The 18,851-nt window shown below is 38.0% G+C and overlaps 1 protein-coding gene and 1 long non-coding RNA gene across 3 annotated transcripts; one reads left to right on the forward strand and one right to left on the reverse strand.

Moving 5' to 3' along the window:
- Positions 1 to 2,256: 2,256 nt before the first annotated feature.
- On the forward strand, positions 2,257 to 3,365 carry LOC125221092. The gene is made up of 2 exons (XR_007176366.1): positions 2,257 to 2,994; positions 3,145 to 3,365. It is a non-coding gene; the product is annotated as an uncharacterized LOC125221092 (long non-coding RNA).
- A 12,099-nt stretch (positions 3,366 to 15,464) lies between these two features.
- LOC125202372 (WD repeat-containing protein 44-like) lies at positions 15,465 to 18,612 on the reverse strand. Of its 2 annotated transcripts, none has more exons than XM_048100756.1 (7): positions 17,087 to 18,612; positions 16,913 to 17,003; positions 16,685 to 16,815; positions 16,568 to 16,619; positions 16,376 to 16,485; positions 16,206 to 16,299; positions 15,465 to 16,137 (listed from the first exon to the last, which is right to left on the reverse strand). In XM_048100756.1, exons 1-7 carry the CDS (start codon positions 18,515 to 18,517, stop codon positions 15,527 to 15,529), a joined length of 2,520 nt encoding a protein of 839 aa, XP_047956713.1. In that variant the 5' UTR covers positions 18,518 to 18,612; the 3' UTR covers positions 15,465 to 15,526. The 2 variants fall into 2 exon arrangements, with proteins under 2 accessions (XP_047956713.1, XP_047956712.1); XM_048100755.1 differs by having other exon boundaries at positions 16,685 to 16,842.
- Between the last annotated feature and the right edge of the window lie 239 nt (positions 18,613 to 18,851).

An 18,851-nucleotide genomic window follows, 5' to 3' on the forward strand; every position in this document is an offset into this window, starting at 1 on the left:
TGGGTTGCCATTATTGATACAATAGAAAATCTACTTCACAAAAATACCTAGATCAATCACCTACAAATTGGGTAAATTCTTGGGAAATGGATCACAAAATACATGGATCCATATCACGAGTATTTCATTACATGGTCTTGAAAACAGAATGAACGTCTCCTCAAATAAATCAGAGTTGATGGTGAGATTTTACAATTCACACATTACAAAGACACAGCGGAATAAGTCCTTACTAAACGACTTCGTGTATGAAGACACGAACCGTTGGGAGATCAACTTGATTGTTTAACAACATCGACTCCGATCATCACTCCATCCTCTTGACGTTCAACCTGCACATTTATAAATACATGCAGGGCTGAGTACTTGGTGTACTCAGTGGACACGTGCCGAAAACAAAACATACATTATATAGTTGTCAAGCCATCACAGTAACACACGGGGGTTTTTCTTAAAATGCCCGAGCTTACTAAGTTCTTTTGTGAGCTAAAAGTTCGACTACAGACTAGGTTCTGTCATAAATCCTCACTCATCATTCATCATTCATCGTTCATCATTCATCATTCACCATTCATCATTCATCGTTCATCGTTCATCGTTCATCATTCATCATTCATCATTCATCATTCATCATTCATCGTTCATCGTTCATCGTTCATCGTTCATCATTCATCATTCATCATTCATCATTCATCATTCATCATTCATCATTCATCGTTCATCATTCATCCTTCATCATTCATTCCAGTCAAGTGTCGCTCCAACGGTCACCCATCATTCCATGACAATCCAAAGACAATCATCAAAGCAAAACATTTATGGCATGACAACAATTTGAAAAGAATCATAGCTCCATTTTGAGAAAAGATGATTTTTCATAATTTCGCAAGTATTTGATTTATATCCACACTAGTGTGCTGGATAAAGAAAGCCCACCTGATATGCTTATTCTTCAATTCAATTATTCGCCTTGACCTCACTTGCCCTTTGAGCATTTTATCCTTTGAAAATAAATAGCGCGACGCGCTAATTAGTATTCGAACTATTTCTCCTTAGAAAGAATGCATGTACCCTATGGCATAGCACCTATATCCTTAGTCTTGTCTCATAGAATCTCTAGTCCTTTCTCGGGCTTCATTAAGTTGTAGGATTTATTTGTCCACTTAAACTAAATTCGGAGAAGTACCATTATCTTTAAAATAATTACTTGAGCATTTAATATGGATTCTTGGAAAATCCTTTCTTAAATCTTTTCTTTGAATTTTCTTAAGGCCGCCCATGGCGTCGCGGGGCGTCACCGGTCGGCCCTTCGCATCTCCATCTTCATCACTTTCCATCTTTGGGAACTTACTAAATTATTCGGGAATTAATTAATTGAGCTCCAACTCAATCCTTAAATAAATTCCAACCCAACATAAATAATTCTCGGCCCAAATCATGAGTTACTTACTGGCCCTATTCTTTAATTTCAGCTCATGTGTAGGATTAATTCTTTTGGCCCAATTGAAAATTAGTAGTGGCCCAACAAAATTTAATGAGGACCCAAATATACTCCTTTCCTTATCAATCGGCATTTCTCCCCCAAATCACCTTCATTCTTCCCAAGAGGAAATCCCTAAGTTAGGAAATCAGCGGCACCTCCTCCCTCTCTCTCACGCCTCCTCCGGCGAAAACTACACCGCTCCGCCTCCTTTCTCAGTTTCCCCTTCTCGACTCATCCTCAAATTTGATTCTGGGATCCTAGATCGAAGACTTCGAGAGGCAGCGCCTCCTTTCTCCCTTTTCCAGCGAAGATCGTCGCTACCCCGACGGGAACTCGGAGTTCCGCCGCGTGCTGGTTCTCACACCAACCTCTACTTCGCGTCGCGGGCAGAAGCTCCTCTGCGTTGCGGCTCTCCGTCGCTGCTGCCAGCGACCTGCATTGCTCTCTGCGTTGATTTCTCTATCCGGTGAAGTCCCGGTTAGGGAGAAGGCGTCGCCTCTCCTTCCGTCGGTTTCCCTCTCTCGCTCGGCGAAATCACCGACAGAGAAGTGTCGCTCCTCCATGAGCAGTCGTCTCGTTCTGCCGCTCGCGTCCGCCCCTAGTCGCTCGGCTCCCCGGTGCTCGCAGCACCGCTGCCGGAGTCCGGCGGAGGCCGTCGCTGCTCCTCAAGGCTCCTGCTACTGCTGCTGCTGTTCGGGCGAGACTCAAGGTGCGTCACCGTCGTTCGTGCTATTGCTCCAGCGGCGTCGCCGCCTCCTCGCGATAAAGCTAAGTCTTCTTTCCCCCTAACCCCTTAATTATTCTGATTTGCTTTGTTGTTCTACTTGAAGGCAGTAGCTATATTGAGGAATTGTTTTATATCATGATGTTCTAAAGTTTCGATCTTGGGAAACAATTAGCTCACTGGAACGAGCTCTTGGTAGGGGAGTTACTTGACATGTTTTTACTTGATATTTGGGCAGTAGCTATGGCAACTGATTATTCGTTGATCCTATCGCTATGATTTGTCCTACGTGAGCATGCTGCCTATGATTCTAAGTTTTGGAAATTTCGTGGCGTTCTAACGTGATGCCGAGAATGGTATCGAGGGGATTACCTTAACGTTGTTGAATCCTCCTCGGTGGTGGCTGTCCTTGCCGTCACCACTCGCTGCTCCTTCCTCTCCTCTTCGCCGCCTCGCGCTTGGTGTTGTGTAGAATTGGTGGTGATGAAATGTGGTGGTGGGGGGAGGTGAGGAGAGGCTGCTTAAATGGTGCTAATCTATTGAAAGCTAGGTTTGGGACATGGAGCCAAAGGCTCCTATTTTGAGCTTGTTAGCTCTCTTACTTTCGAGCTTGATGATTGTGAGATTCTTGCCGTTTTGGTGATGGTGGCTGATCTTCTTGGCTGATTTCTCGGCCTTGATCGATAGGGAGATGAGAGTTGGTCTCATCTTCTACTTTTGGGCTTGTGTAGGAGCTCGCTCTCCAATGCCCCTTTGTCTCGACTCCCTTTTGATGTTAGAAGAGATGGTGACCAAGATTTTCTTACCTCATGCTCTATCTTGTAGCTCTTCTAGCTATATTACCCATTAAATGTTCCATCTCTTTATTTAGCTTGTGCTTCCCTCTCTCTTTACTTGTGTGACACTTTCTAACCCCAATTTGGTGTAAACTTTGTAGGTACATGGAGGCATTCTTGGAGCTTGTGGAGGCCGAAAATCGAGAATGATGGGAATGAGGGAAACACTTCGATTTAGTTGCTCTATTTGGCTAGTATCCGAATATTGTAGTTTGGCATCTTTGAAATGCTAAGTTGTAGCTTCCACTTTTGTATTTTCCACATGTAACTATTATGTAGCAAAATCTCACACCTCTCAATAAGATTGTATAGCCCTTTTCCATTGTGTAGCCCTTTACCATTAATCTCTTCAATATATGTAAATCCTCTTCATAAAGTATTGTGCTAATTTATCCTCTTTTTCTTCTTCCAATAATTGTAGTTTACAAACTTAAATTTCTTGCACTTTAATTCCAATCGTCCTTTCGTAAATTTTTTTTTTATACTCTAACTAGTGCACGAAAACTCGGGATGTTACAACAGGTGAGTCGTCGCAAGGTGGGGGAGGAGGCGATGGATGTTGAGGGACGAAGGACGGTTTGGAAAGAGGAAGAGTACACTAAAGGCCTGGGTCTCGGTTGTAGATGATCCCATTCGGTCGAATAATCAAAACATCGACGGGATGTGGGCTCGCATCCTAACAAGCTACGAATTATTTAAGCCGGAAGGTATTAAGTATCACAAGTCTGAAAACTCCGGAAACAATGGGAAAGGATAAGCGTCGCCATCTCCAGATTTGCTAGCATCTACTAGAACAACTCCTGCACGATGACCAGTGGCATGAGCTTAGACGATGTGAAAGAGTTTCGTACCGGCAGTTCCCCGAGGCCAGACGGTTCAGGCAGTTTAAGTACTGGGACGCCTATGTACAACTGATCGACTCCCCCAAGTTTCGTGCCAGGATAGAGGCTGGCTGGCCGAAGCGGACGAGACTCAATTACTCCGGCGATTACAGTAGCAGTGTTGGTTCCCACGACCTCGCCAACGATGTCGAAGAGACCCCTCCACCAGTTCCCCGCCATCGTCACCCGGTTGGGTAAAAATCGGCAATGTGGATGTCTGGAGGAGCTTCAAGTGGGCTCTCTGAAGTCCAATCTGCTCCCAGTGCTGGGTTAACCGATGTCGTTCTTATCCAAGAGACCAAGCACCTGATTGACGTCATAGAGAAGTGGAACCCGACAACAGACCCTAAATACAAGAAATGTTTAGAGAGCCTCATCAATGAGATGAGGCGCAATTGGGGGATGAGGGTCGACGACGACGAGCCCGTTGGGGATGCCGATGCTGCCGGGGTTGGCCAAGAGGACTCCGACAAGTGAGACGGGGATGGCCGCATGTTCAAGCTTTTAGATTTTTTTTTATTGTACTAGATTTTTTTTAAAATTTTTGTTGTGTTTATTTTTTTTTATTTTATGAAATTATGTTTGCATTTTCTTTGTCTTTTGTCCAATTTTAATTTCGTATTTGTTAATTTATTTGTTGGGTTAGGGCGTTGGCTAGGCTGTTGTTTGGTTAGCCTAAGCTGTGGGAAAAGCATGATGTGGTAGAAGGAGGTTTTGGCAAGCCTATTGCTAGCCTATGGCTAGTCCGTGCCTATTGCTAGCCTATGGCTAGTCCGTCCTTGTATCATATGCATTTGTTTTACACTGTTAAAAGCCTAATGCAATTTGAATTCAATTTTGAAGTATTAGAGCAAAAATTTCTTAGATTGAGTCTATAAATACTGATTCCCATCAATCAAAGATGTAAAATAAAATTAGTTTGCAAATTTAGTTGTAGTACATATTCAATTTTATATTTTCTCTCTCTGCCTTCTTGGCACTGACATAAATTAATTTTTTTTTTTTTGCGGAGAATTCCTGAGAGTCGGTATAAAATGAAGTGGAAAAATATCAATAGCTCAGTTAAATGAACTCTACTTATCTATCTTTCTTTTATTTACTCTAGTCGGTATGAAATGAAGTGGAAAAATATCAATAGCTTTATCTTTCTTTTATTTACTCTAATGTATTATTATATATTTTGTGAATTTTGATCCTATCTATTACATGAAAAGACAATAAGAAATATATAAAAAACTATCAAAAAAAATCTTCTAATTTTTTGCAAAAGCACTAGCACACTGCTAAGTGAGGATAAAATATACGGAGTTGAGAATGGAACTTTTATTTATTTTTCATTAGTTAACGATCACAAAATGTGAGGAATTCATAAAATCAACTTATATTAACAATAGTTATGGATATAAATGTCATCACATCAAGAAAATATATAAAGGATCCGGAAATTTTCAACAAGCGGTAAGGGGAAATATTTAGTTGAAATACTAAAAATTTAATTAGATACAGAAATTCAGATATACAATTTTAAACTACAATATTATAAGTTTGAAACCAAAAATCATAAGAAGTCGAAATAGGAAAAAAAAGAAAGAAAAGAAAGAATCTTTACCAACGGCAAAATTGGCTGTGAGGCACCACAACAAATTTGAAAAATTATACAAAAAATTATTTCTGTTAATACGTCGACTTAGTTTTGGCTATACTAATCTATATAGAAACAAACAAATTATAAAAAATGCAATGATATAAAACAACAAAGAAAAGAAATCGTTTTTGTGACACAAGTTGTTCCAAAATTATAATTGTTGGTTGTATATCTGTATTTATCTTAAATATGTCTTTTCCAGAATGGGTGTTTTTTGATGCCAAAAACCCGGGTTTTTAACCAATTTTTCCATTGATCTATTTCATAGCCCGGAAGTTTCTTGTTTGCTAATTTCGAATGAACCATTCCTTGTCTTTCAAAAGAATCCTTTATTTTAGACTTAAGAAAAAGGTGTATTTTTTGATATTGAACAATAGATCTTACGGAGTTACTAATTTGGATTTGTGATAATTTGTAAAATACATATGTTTGTGACATGTAGGATAAGTTATAAAAAATACATGAATTTTCTTTAATATTACTGATCTTATCAAGTGACTTTTTTATAGCCGAAATTAGCGAAATTGAAGTTTTCTTTTTTAAATTAATTTTTGCTTCTTTTCTTTGATTATTGCTATCAATAAATTTTTTTGTTAATTTAAGAAAAAGTTCTATATTTATTCTGGGAATATTAACGATAGATACAAATATATTTGTGTAGATTTTTTCAATGAATTTTTTTAAAAGGGAGGGTAATTTACGGATTAATCGAGGATTTCTTCTTTTTAATATTTGCCATTTTTGCAAATCTTTTAAAAGGGAGGGTAATTTAGGACTAAGGTTTTTAATTCTTGTAGTTACTTTTTTTTTCTCTTTTGAGATTCTTTCTATTTGATTTCGGATTGTACTTGTTCTATCGGTGAGATCTTATTTTTTTTTCTTTCAATCGAGAATTTGTCCAACTCGGAGATGCAATTTGACTAAATGATTTGTGAATCATCTCATTGTTTCTCATGGAATCTTTTTCTTCTTTAAGTTCTTTCAATTTATATACTTCTACTTCTCTTAGTCTAAACAATAGAATTGGATTTACTTTTGAAAGTTCTTTTATTATTTTTTTTAGGAAAAAAATACTTCCAATAAACCATTTTTTGATTTCTTTTGAAACCTTTTGAAGTAATTTTGTTTTCTAGAAAATACTTCATTTTAAATTTTGCAAATTTTTTTTTGAATTCCTTAAAAATTGGTGTAAAAAAAGGACGTTTTCGGGGCGGACCAAAAGGAAGTTCCGCTTCCATTCCCCAAATTGTTAAAAAACAAAAATCATCTTTTTATTTTTTCTTTTCCATTAGATCTTTCCTGGAAATCCTCAGCCCATTCAGGAAGTTCGAATAGGAGTATACGACCAATATTTTTTGTAATTATTAAAAAAGGTAATAGAATACTTTTTCTAAAAATAGATCGAGTTAGTAACATACAACCTCTTACTACTTGCGCAAGTGGAATGCTATCCTAGGCCTCTACTATCTCTATTCATACATTTTCTTTTCTTTTGTTCTTTTCTTTTTTTTTTTCTTCTCATTTTGTTTGTTCTTTTGCATACTCTACTATGTTGAATGCTTTTCCCTAACCCACCCAATTTTGAAAAAAAAGTTTAATCAATGCGGAGATATTAAAAGAAAAAACAGGGAATTTTTGTAGTCTTTCAAAAAAAAGGAAGGAGTGCGCATTTGCTTGAAACAACTCTGAAATAACTATTTTACGTCTTTGAGCTCGCATAGAACCTTTGATTATACCCCGCCGAAAGTCTGATTGTTGTGAATAACGTACCAAAGCCACTTCGTCTATTTCATCGGGCATATTAGTATCGGTAATATTAGAATCACTATTCTCCCTGTTAGCAGTAAAAATCACTACACGTTTGCCCTTTCTTGAACGAATTTGATGATCTATTGGTAGGTTTTCTTGATATTCTCATGACTGTTGTTCTAAATCGGTAATTATTCTGTATGACCGTTGGGGTATTTTTTTACTGATTTTTTTTATCGATTTTCTGCTAATTTTTCGACCATCAAAATTGGTTTGAGTTAAATTTTTTTTAAAACTTTTTGTTCCTTTTTCGGAATCTATTCTTCCTTCTGAAAATAAAAAAGGATCTTTCAGGGTTAGATTGGGAGATCCTGATTCTCTAACAAATTACACGTCCATTTTGAGGATTAAATGGTTTACATGTATCAAATAAAACCCATAGAGCTTGAGAATTTACTTCTGACGAGAGCTCGAAGAACATGAGATAGGTCATGAAAACAGGATGAAATTTTAAAAAAAATTCCGAATAGCAATGAATGATATCGTTCAAACATGTCGAGGCCTAAAATAATCAGTTGTGGCAGGATTTAGAAACATAGACATAATGTCATGAAGTAGCACTAAAATGGTTCAACGACATCATGTTATTGAAAATTAGAATCACATCAATGGATTCGCGGTTTGTTAAAGGCAACTCAAAGTGAATGGAACTTTTTAGAAATTTAATACGATCGACCCGTTAAGGAAGAAGAGAACATGATAGCCTTAACTTGGTGTTGAAGAAATAAAAATCATTGAGTATGAAACAATATATGTAGTGAAACCGAGCTAAAAAGAATTTCACTTCTGCCAGAAAGAGGTGAACCAAAGTTCCAAGAAGAATATTCCATCCTTTGAAGAAAATATGTCTGGAGATGTAATCATATTGAAGGTCATAACTGCAAACAACTTTAGGATTAAAGTTCAATGACGGAAGCTCATAAAATCAAAACATCGTCCTTATGATGAATCAAACGAGACTACTCAATCAAGATATCCAAAGTTACAAAGGCAAACACCAACTTTCGAGACAAGTGACTCATGACTCGATATATGAAAAGAAATAATGGGTATTACTTGAAAATTATGAGTCCAACAAGGTCTTAGATAAACAAGGGCTCACTGTTAATCGAGAGGTTCCGAAAAAATTTCTTAGGATCCAAGTAAGTACTGTTGACTAAAAAGAATCGTTCATTCTAGCTACGAAGGTCTCACTCCCTCGCACATTTTTTCCGAGCCTGAATATGGCAACGTCGTTCTATGAAACCGTGAATTCCAAGTTGAGATTCATCGTATCGTCGAAATTAATAACTATTTTTGATGGTCGCATCTTCAAAGTCTTCTTCTTGCCATGTCACATAGTCATTTTCGATTGCCATTATACACGTGGTCTTAATGTGTCATAAACGTTGTCGTATTTGTGTCGCGTCGCCACTTTAGCATGGTATGCAAGACTGCATAATTTTATTAGATCTTAGGTATGATCTCACCATTGTAAGGATACACCAAAGTTCGAAATATATATTTTTTTGTTGGTTCTATTACTCAGGAAAGTGATATTGCGGTTGTCCTCTTACAACTAAGTTCTAGCCTACTACTTAGGCACTTGATAATTTCAAGCATAGCTTGAAGTCTCATACTTCAACATATATTCGATCATTACTTAAATGCTATTCAAGCTTCATAGGGCTTCTACGTTCGCAACAAAGTTCAAAAATTTCACATTTCACTCTCATAGTGATTCTATACGATACCTTGTACTTCATCGGTCATATATTATCACCACATGAAACTTCATTCATACATAGCACAATCAAGCATGTTTATCCCCAAAAGTCATATGACGTTCCATAGCATAACATCCATCGTATATTAATATATGTAAGGATTAACACTTAGTCAATGCATCATCCACAAAATCGCATTTCCAACTTCATGTAGTTCAAGTCCATCTATTTCACAATCACATAATTGCAACTACACACACGTCATACTTCGCCTTCACATTTTCAAAATCATATAATTTCAACCAAATCTGCATTAGAATTTTCGCCTTCCAAGTAATCAACATGTACGTCCTTCAAGTTAAATTTGCAGTTTGAACATGTAATAACAAATCTCAACATCAAGCAACACGTGTTCACAATCATACTTCAATATGTGATACATCATGCCTCATTATTAAACAAAAGCAATTACACATTCTCATAGTGTCTCCCGTTTCATAACTTCACCACATTTTCCAAAAGCTATAGTATTTACTTCACATTTCCCATAGGAGTTGCTTCGTAGCAGCCAAGTAATCACAATCATGCTTCACGTTTCACAATACTTATGCATTCCCGATCATATAGAATTATATCTATCCAAACTCATAGCAGTTCAACATATATTCGCAGAAATTCTCTATCGAGCCAAATACAAATTTTCGTGCATAACAATATTCATTATATTCGGCATAGTCGCATTAAGCACTATCACGTTCATGTATATACATCATTTCACACTTCAAGCAATAATTTCAAAGACGTCATATTAACTTTGATTCACCATAACTGTGAAAGCACACCCCTGGAATTCTCTTATCTCATCTGTTTAATCTCTGTGTTTTTATCTGTAATTGTTATTTGCTCTTGTGTTTACATCTTTTATTTTCAAAAACCAAAATTTCATTTTTCTGAATAGTAGAAGAAGCTTAGTAGAAGGTACATAGTCTATGATAGTTTTCCATGTGCTTGATATCCGAAACTGACCATTAGCTATATTAAATATACTCTGTATACTTGCAGGTTTATTTAGTGTTAAAAAAAGTGCATCACACCTCTTGCACGACCGCCCTTCTAGGAGGGTATAATAAATGCGGGCGATCGCGACCTAGGCGGACTTAAATGCAACAAAGAACATAAGCTAGAGTTTCATTAAAAGGGTTTGACCAAAGTATTTAATGAACGGTAGATCTAGTATAGCTAAAGGTCAGTACCGGGATATCGAACACAGGGAATAAGATTGCAACTGTCTATCATATACTAAGCGTCATATACTATCTAGAGACACACATTATTTTTGGTTTTTGGTTTTATAAACTAGACATAAATATAAATAAATAAAATAAAATAAAATAATACAAAACAGGCTAAAGAATGTAGAGTTTTAGGATCCAACTAATATAACCTAGTGATGATTAATCTCATAGAACCTTTACCTTTATGTGTCTCCAGGATTATTAGGAAAGTCGCGATTATCAGATAAGCCCCCTCTCGAGTGTACCTATCCAGTAGATTAGACTCTAACTATCAAAGTCTCCTTCTAATAGATTAGATTCTAACTCCTTAAGTTCCTAAGACTCAAGCCCTCACAAAGGGTCCCCTCTCTCGAGTGCAGATAAACCTATGTGTTGTACCCGTTCCTTTTACCACGTAAAACTAGCTATCTCTCGATTAATCTAGTTAAACGGACATAGTTCTAAAGTTGGCCAGACAAAAGAACAATAAAAGCACAAGAACAAGCAAAACAATCACAAGAGCTAGGAAAAAGTTCAATTCAATAAATCAAAACATGTTCATAATAGTCTTCACCAAAAACCATACAAAAGATATTTAACTACTCATAGACAAGTAGTAAAAATCAATAAAAGTACTAGACATGAAAGAAATAGATAAAACCCAAGGTTGAATCTTCAATCTTCAGTCTCTCTTGCCTGGATCTGCAGAGCTCCGCTCCAATGGAAGATGGATGAATTGATGTGTGGAATATGGAATGGAAGAATGTGTAGAGGGGAAAGGATTGGAGGTTCTGAGATGGAGATTGTGAATTAGGTTTGGGTATTTATAGGCTAGAAAAAGGGTTTAGGAATGGTAAAAATTATCCTCCAAGAAATATAAAAGATATTTTTTTCGAATTCTTCAATTAATAGGAGAGATTTGAGCAATAATTTATTCCTTCCTTGAATTTTCGCCTAATTTCCGTCAGCTTTGACTGCACTGCGCAATGTCCGTAGAATAGTCATAACTTTCTCCACAAAACTCCGATTGAGACGTGCGAGATGTCCACGCGAAGCTCTTTCGAAGACGAAGAGAATGATATGAATTAAGCGGAAATTCAAACTCCGATTGGACTTCAAACTCGCTGGAAGAATGGGCTCGAACAGAGGCTACTGCACCTTGGTCTTTTTGCACCTTTTTCTATCTTTTTCTATCATTTATCAACAAACACATTAAAAATACCAAATGTATACCATATGCAATTTAAGAACAAAATTTGCATGATTGACATTTAAAACGAGTCAAATCTAGCCCTTAAAAATATGCAAAATCCGTGTTTGTCACAGAGCCACAAGGGATAGGCACGACAAAACAAATCACGGCATGATATCACATATTTCATTCTCATCAATAAAGATTTAGGACGTTGTCCTTATTTTAAAAGAAAGCCCATCTCGACGGCTTAGATCTCAAGCACTCTCTTCCCCTTGCTATCACGTTGAGAGCGCAAGTTATCACCTTTAAATTATGTGTATCACAAATCAGTCTCAATCATCGATTCAAAAATCATGCATGTCCCCAATGTTTCCCTTTTCCCATCGATTCGTTTTATATTATCATTCAAAATCTAGACATGCTCATCATATCAATTTCATTCGCACTACAACTCCAGATCTATCATCAAATCATGTCACGCATGAGTGTTCTTCCACACACATCACACGCACACACACAAACACACACGCACGCACACTGATGCACACACATACACACGTACATCACTTCCCATTCATCAATTGTTTCCCCTTTTCACTCGATCTATATGCGTGAGGGTACAAGAACACCGTTTAATTGGTTAGATGAGAAAAGATAGATCAAATACCTCTTCTTGATAGAAACGATCGGTAGAAACAAAGTATAATCTTGGTTCTTCAACAATTCTTGAGGCTTCAACTTGAATTCTTCTCAAAAGATGAGGAATAATTGGAGAATAATAGAAGAAAAATTGAGAGAGAGTAGGAGAGAAAAGGCGTGAGGGAGAGAGGGAGTAGGCGTGTAGTTTAGTGGCTAGGGTTAGGTTTTCTCCCATGTATATATAGAGTATGATAATTAAATCTCATAATTAAATAAATAAAAGATTTGGGATGATTTGGTGGTGGAAGTTGGCGTGAATTGTATAGAGAAAATAAGGAGTATTCGAATTATATGCTATTTAATTAGCATATGATTTAATTTGGTATTTCACGGATTAGAATAAAATAACACGGAGCAAAATAAAAATAATAAATCCTCCCAATAAATAGAGAGTAGGCGATTTTTATATATTCTCCCACAAGGAATTAAATTCAAATCCTAATTTAAGTAGGATATGGTAAGATTTGCTAGGATATTTATATTTATTCATGGAAGGAAATAAATAAGGAATCAAATAATATAATAAACAATTCCTTCTTCCCTTAAATAGGAGATTTTCGAAATCTCCATGTATAAGCATAGGGGTCGAAAATTTCATGGAAGAAATAGAGGATAATCGGACTTTGGATTTAATTTGGATAATTATCCCAAGCAATTAATTAAATACAAGAAAAATAGGATTTCTTCTCCAACAATAATAGGGGTCGAAAATTCCAATTAAATACTGATGCTCCTATTTAATCTCACTCATCTCTTAGGAAAAGATTCTCCCCAATATATTTCACCCCGCATCAAATATTCATACAGTAATGTCACAAACTTCAATCATTTTCACTTTCACCTCATATTCTCAACACATTGACCTTTCAACAGCCACGTCATATATTTCACATCTTTGACTATTCAACATTCACGTCATATACTCAACATATTTGACTATTCACATAAATCTCAACTCCAAGTCGCAATTAGGTCATAAAGAAATCATGCAATTAATTCACTCATCATTTAATCCACATACTTCATAGCACTGAAAGCATTTAATGCAAAATTTTATGATTCGAAAATTAGGGTTCAGAAAAGTGGGGCGTTACACCTCTTGTGTGAATTTATACTATTTTTTTGCACATTAACAATTAATTTGTGCATATTATCTGTTAAAACAAGGTAAACTAGCTAGTAACCAAGACACAAACTCGGCTCTTCCGTAACGCTGGACAGAGGGAGCATTAATTGTTGATAAAGTGTTGTATGATTAATGTATAATTTAAATAAGTATGTAGGTATGATTAACAAAGTATAACCAATATATGAATATAAAATATTCTTTTTGAGTTTGAATTTTATGCAAATAGTTGAAGTTAAATTACTTTTTTAATGTGACATATATTTAAAAATAAGTTTAAGCGTAATGTAAATAGTTGCAGCGGATACCCGTTTGACATGATTCAGCGAATACCCGTTTGACATGATTCATAATAGCATTCACACTGGCATTCTTTAACTAAAGAATGCCATACACTATTAATGGACCCCTACCCACGTTTTTTTTTCCATCCCCTAACTAAGAAGTTCACAACGCATTGAACAATCCATTACTTCCACAATAGTACAATTAATAAAAAAAATTTCATTAATAATAATACTTCATTAGAAAAACTCAAAAATGACATTACAAGTTCTAAAAAAATTAGAAGTTACATAATTTAAATACTAAAAATTAAAAACTGCATTATTTGAAAATCCTAGAAATTAAAAATTGCATAATTTAAATCCTAAAATAAAAATTTACATACATAATTCGGGTCTCAAAAACAAAAAAATGACTGCGGCGACTGGGGCGGTATGAATTGAGGTTGGAGGGCGTCAATTATCTGGTCATGCACAAGCACAACATGTTGCGGATTCATCGAGACGTGTCAGTGCTAAGTGGAGAATGCATATAGCCTAATAAGGTGTGTGGATTAGGAGTAGGAGGGATAGGAGGGATAGGAGGGGGTGGACCTTGGGGGGGCACTTGGGCTTGGCTATGTCTACCCATGCAGCTAGCTTTCGCTGCTTTCCTCCCAGGTGGACGGCGGTGCAAAAAGGCCAAATGAGCTCCAGCAAACTAGCTTGCGACCTCGACCATTTGGAGGTGGAGTCCGAGGAAGATTGGATGCCACCCGCCCAATTATCCAGATGGCGAACCTTCTTCCAAGTATAGACATGCTTGACGGGTCTCGACATGACCGCAGTCATAATGTCGGCTTTGATCGTTCCGCTGCCGCTCGTCCTTATTTCATTGATGTACCACCCGTTGAATTTTTGGATTTGCTCGCAAGCTTGGACAAAATGATTACTTAGCATACTTACGTTGCGCTGCACATTTCCAGACGACCATTTTGCGTTGTATCTTTGGGTGATCCTTACCCAAATCATCTTTCCAGAGTGGTTGGTTCAAACAAGTGCAAGAGATCTTCTGAGGTGCTAACACACCCCTCGAATAATTTATCGATCTCAACCGGACTGTACGGAGTGTCGATGTTGAATTCCGACAAATTGGAGCCATCCCCGGGGGCGTTGTTGCACTCTTGGATTTGGGACAACGGCTGCATCAGGGCGTCCACCAAAATTGCCCCTAGGGGGGCGTTCTGCAAGTCCGCGTGTAAGGTTGGGTACACGTCCGGAGTTGCCGAGCTTTGTCTATCCGGAGTAGCCCGGCTGGGGTATATCTAGCGTAGGCGTGCTCCACTGGCTCCAATTGTCCCAGCCACCGGAGTTGCGCGGGGGTTGTTGGCTGGACATGTTTGCACAATTGTTGTTAGAAAAATTTGAGATGGAGAATGGAAAAGTTTTTTTGGTTAAGATTTGTGGTATTTACGGATGAAAGAGGATGAATTTTGGAGTAAAAAAATGAAGAAAAAACGGTAGTATTTGGGGAAGTGGGAATTTTTTTATTATTTCTGCATTTTCGGATTTTTTTAATAAAAATATTAAACAGTTCTAATTGATGCGCATTTGCAGGCTGGTTAGTGGGCGTCACGCTTGTTGAGGGTGCTGATTTTCTTATAAAGATTTAGTCTTATAATAAGTTTGATTGGATATGAATTAAAACATATTTCAATAAGATGTCGTATTACATATCTGATAATCCTTTCATCATCCAGAATGCAAGGAGATTTTGTGATAATGCCACGTTTGTTCCTTTAATGTGTATGGTTTTGCTGGAGCTTGTTTGTGGGAAGGTAGTATATTTATGGTACTGACAATACAGAATATGTAATTACTAATCCTAAAGAGAACGTACTTTCCGAGGCAGCCCAAAATTTTGGTAGACTCTGATCTCACCTTCTAAACTTGCTGTGACTATGACCATGCCCCATGCTGTGGCCTGAGCCGTCTGACCTCCAATATGACAAAAAGAGTGGGAGGACAAAGATTGGGATCGTGTAGCACCTAAGGCAGACGGTGGTGGTGATTCGTGATTACTTACGGAGGCAGACAAAGATCTGGATGTGTTAATAACTCCAATTCCAGGATCTACGGGAGGAGAATGATCATCGTCTTCACAATTTGGAATATCCTCATTTTTCTTGGGTAGTGGGGGCAAATTCCTTCTTTTACTTGTGTCTACTAACAATTTTGAATGCCTCTTTGAATGTATTTCTACAGATGGTGGTTCATTCGCCGTGCTCCCCCCGGGCCATGCAACTGCGACGGTTACATCTTTACAATGGAAGTGCTCGTATGCCTTTACAGTAAGTTTACTCTTCTTTCCCCCACTTGGATTTTTGGACTCTCCGACCTTCCATATATAAACCTGAGAGTCTTCACTAGCACTAATGACGTGCCTTCCGTCTGGACTGAAGCTAGCCGCGCTCTGGCTACAAGTGTTACGAGACCCTGTGGTTGATAAAATGGTGAAACAAAGAACTTCTTATTGGATATGATATGGAAACATACATACATACCTCTAAATTTTTGGATCATGTCCTCTCCGTTGTATATTCGAATTCGAGAATCAGTAGAGGTAATGAGCACTTCAGATTGATTCCAAGGGGCATACTGTAGAGTGTAGACACAGAAATGCATGATAGTTTGTTAAACGAAACACAGGAGTTGAGGCATGAAGTTGAGTTACCTGAAAACCGGTGATCTTTTTGGCTGGGGCCTGAGGATGAAAACCAGGGAGTTTTTTTGCTTGAGACTTTGTCTTCATCTGGATATCCACGGTATGTTCCAATTTGTAGTCTGAGAAATAAAATACACTTTTGATAAGGCATCGCTGATATATATTTGTTACTATATGATTTGAGTGAACCGTGTTACTAACCATCAATACTATAAAATCGACACATCCCTTCTTGAGAACCAATGACAGCACCCTTCAGAAGTAAATTACAAATTAGACATGTATTTGAAGTTTATGTACTCCAAAACTAGTGGGTACCTGGCCATCGGGAGTGTAGCTGGCAGCAGTGACCATTTCACGAGAGTCTGACCAGTCTACAACCTGGCGGTCAGGTACATTCCAGATCCTAACCTTTGCATCTAGTGAACCGCTTATAAAGTAGTCGTCATCTACTGGATTGAACTGTATGCAAGTTACTGCCATATCTGGACTTGTTAGCAAAAATTGATTTGGTAAAATTAATTGCGTATAATTTTGGCATCTTACCATAGTCATTGTGTGCAAACGTCTTCAAACAACTCTTTGTTTCCAGATCCCACAGCCTCACTGTCTTGTCCATAGATGATGAAAGCAATAGCTGCAATATATTCTCAAATTATGTTAAATGATGTTGTTTTTCATCTTATTTACGAATTAAAACGAATAAACTCAAAATTATACCTGAGATGTAGACCATGATAGGTCCAATACATCATCTTGGTGACCTTGGAATGTGCAGAGTGGTTTTTCAGAAAGGGCAAAGACAGTCTCTGGCACATTGACGTAGTCGGGGATGGAGTTTGCTTTTTTCCTATTAATTATACTCTTCTTCTTGGACGGCATGGGCGTAATATCTGCAAGTTGAGGGCAGTCTGAGGCCGTTCTAGTCATAGGATGAACGGGTGTGGTGCTGCTGGCTGAATTCGGCATAATTTCACAATCCTGCACTTCCCAAACATGTATTAGCTTGTCTTCTCCTGCAGTTGCCAGGAAGCGAGCATTTTTACTGAATCTGATGACCCATATGGAGCCCTCATGAGCTTGTATTTCTTGAGAGACATGCAGCGCTGTGAATTCTCTGTAGGACTTGCCGTGTTGGCGAGTTTTCACCCATTGAGAGCCTGCCTTATTCTCTTCCGAACAAAGCTGCTGCTGCTGCTGCTGCTCATGTTCTTTCAGGTTTTTTGAACTTGCTGCAACCTTGATATTTTTAAGTAATGCAGCTCCCTTTCTCTTGCTATTTCTGAAACTTTTTGTGAAATACTTGTTGTGGTTCAATTTCCTAGCATCGTGGTCGTGTCCCTTGTTCTGCCGCCTCATCAGCTCCTTCACAACCCGCGACTGCCCAACAGCCTTCTCGAACTCCTCTATCGTTAGCTGCTTCCCCGTCTCAACATCACTCAGCTTATTCCACATCCCCTCTTCGTTGTACTCCTTCACAATAAACTCCTTACCGGTGTCCAGGTTCTTTATCAGAAAGAAGGAATCGAACGAGTGCTTGTTCCGTTGTGATGATCTGTTAACATCACTGGAGTATTGACACAAGCCTTTGCTTGGCGCGGATGATGTCCTGATGAGTCTTTGCTTTAATACACTACCAACTAACTCTTCTTTCCTCTGTCTTGTTCTTACATCTATGTCACTGTCCGACCGAGATCTTCCGAACACAATTGCGCTTGGATGCAAAGATGTTGAAGGAGAAGCAGAATCAACTGCTCTCGGTGTACAAGGATCGACTTTGGCACGTGTAGTCTTGGTGCTAGCCATCCGGAGCATGTCTTTGCTGCTGGCGAGGCCCATGCCTTGTAGGAGGCGCTTCCTCCGTTCCCTGATATCACCCGGCTCGGACGTCCACATGTCATAGCTAGCCAACATAAACGAAGGATTCGCCCTCGCGTCATAGCTGCTTTCGACTGAGGAGGCCGAGGAAATAGTCGAAGTGAACGACATTCGGCTATCCTCAAACTCGTCCATGTCAGAAGCCAAATCCAAAGGATTGGCACATGATATTCGTTCCCGGGTCTCGAAGAAACGGTCGTCTTCTTCGTCGTCTCCGAGGCCTTCCCAATTCATGGTGAGTTTCCTTCGACGCGCCATTGATGCACATTGCATGTGTCTAGGAATTGTGTATGGATTTTTGCAATGATAGGAAAAATAGTTTAAGAATTTTGGTGAATCTCCGACCAAATGAGAGTGCAGGGGCCGGAAATGAGGAGGAAAGGAAGGGAGGAAAACTAGGAGAGAATGAAATACAAGACGTTACATTTTTTTTGTTTAGAAATTGGCAGTGTAAAAGATAAAGAAAACAACTGGTCAATGCTTTTCTTAACTCAAACATCTCTTCACGTCTATATTCCAATGATTAATAGTATTCATGAATCGAGTTGGTAATCAATAATTTATTTATGTGTATAACTCTTATACTATATTTTTATACAATGTGACT

The sequence above is a fragment of the Salvia hispanica genome, chromosome 1, assembly GCF_023119035.1.
Source record: "Salvia hispanica cultivar TCC Black 2014 chromosome 1, UniMelb_Shisp_WGS_1.0, whole genome shotgun sequence".
Taxonomy (NCBI): Eukaryota; Viridiplantae; Streptophyta; class Magnoliopsida; order Lamiales; family Lamiaceae; genus Salvia; species Salvia hispanica.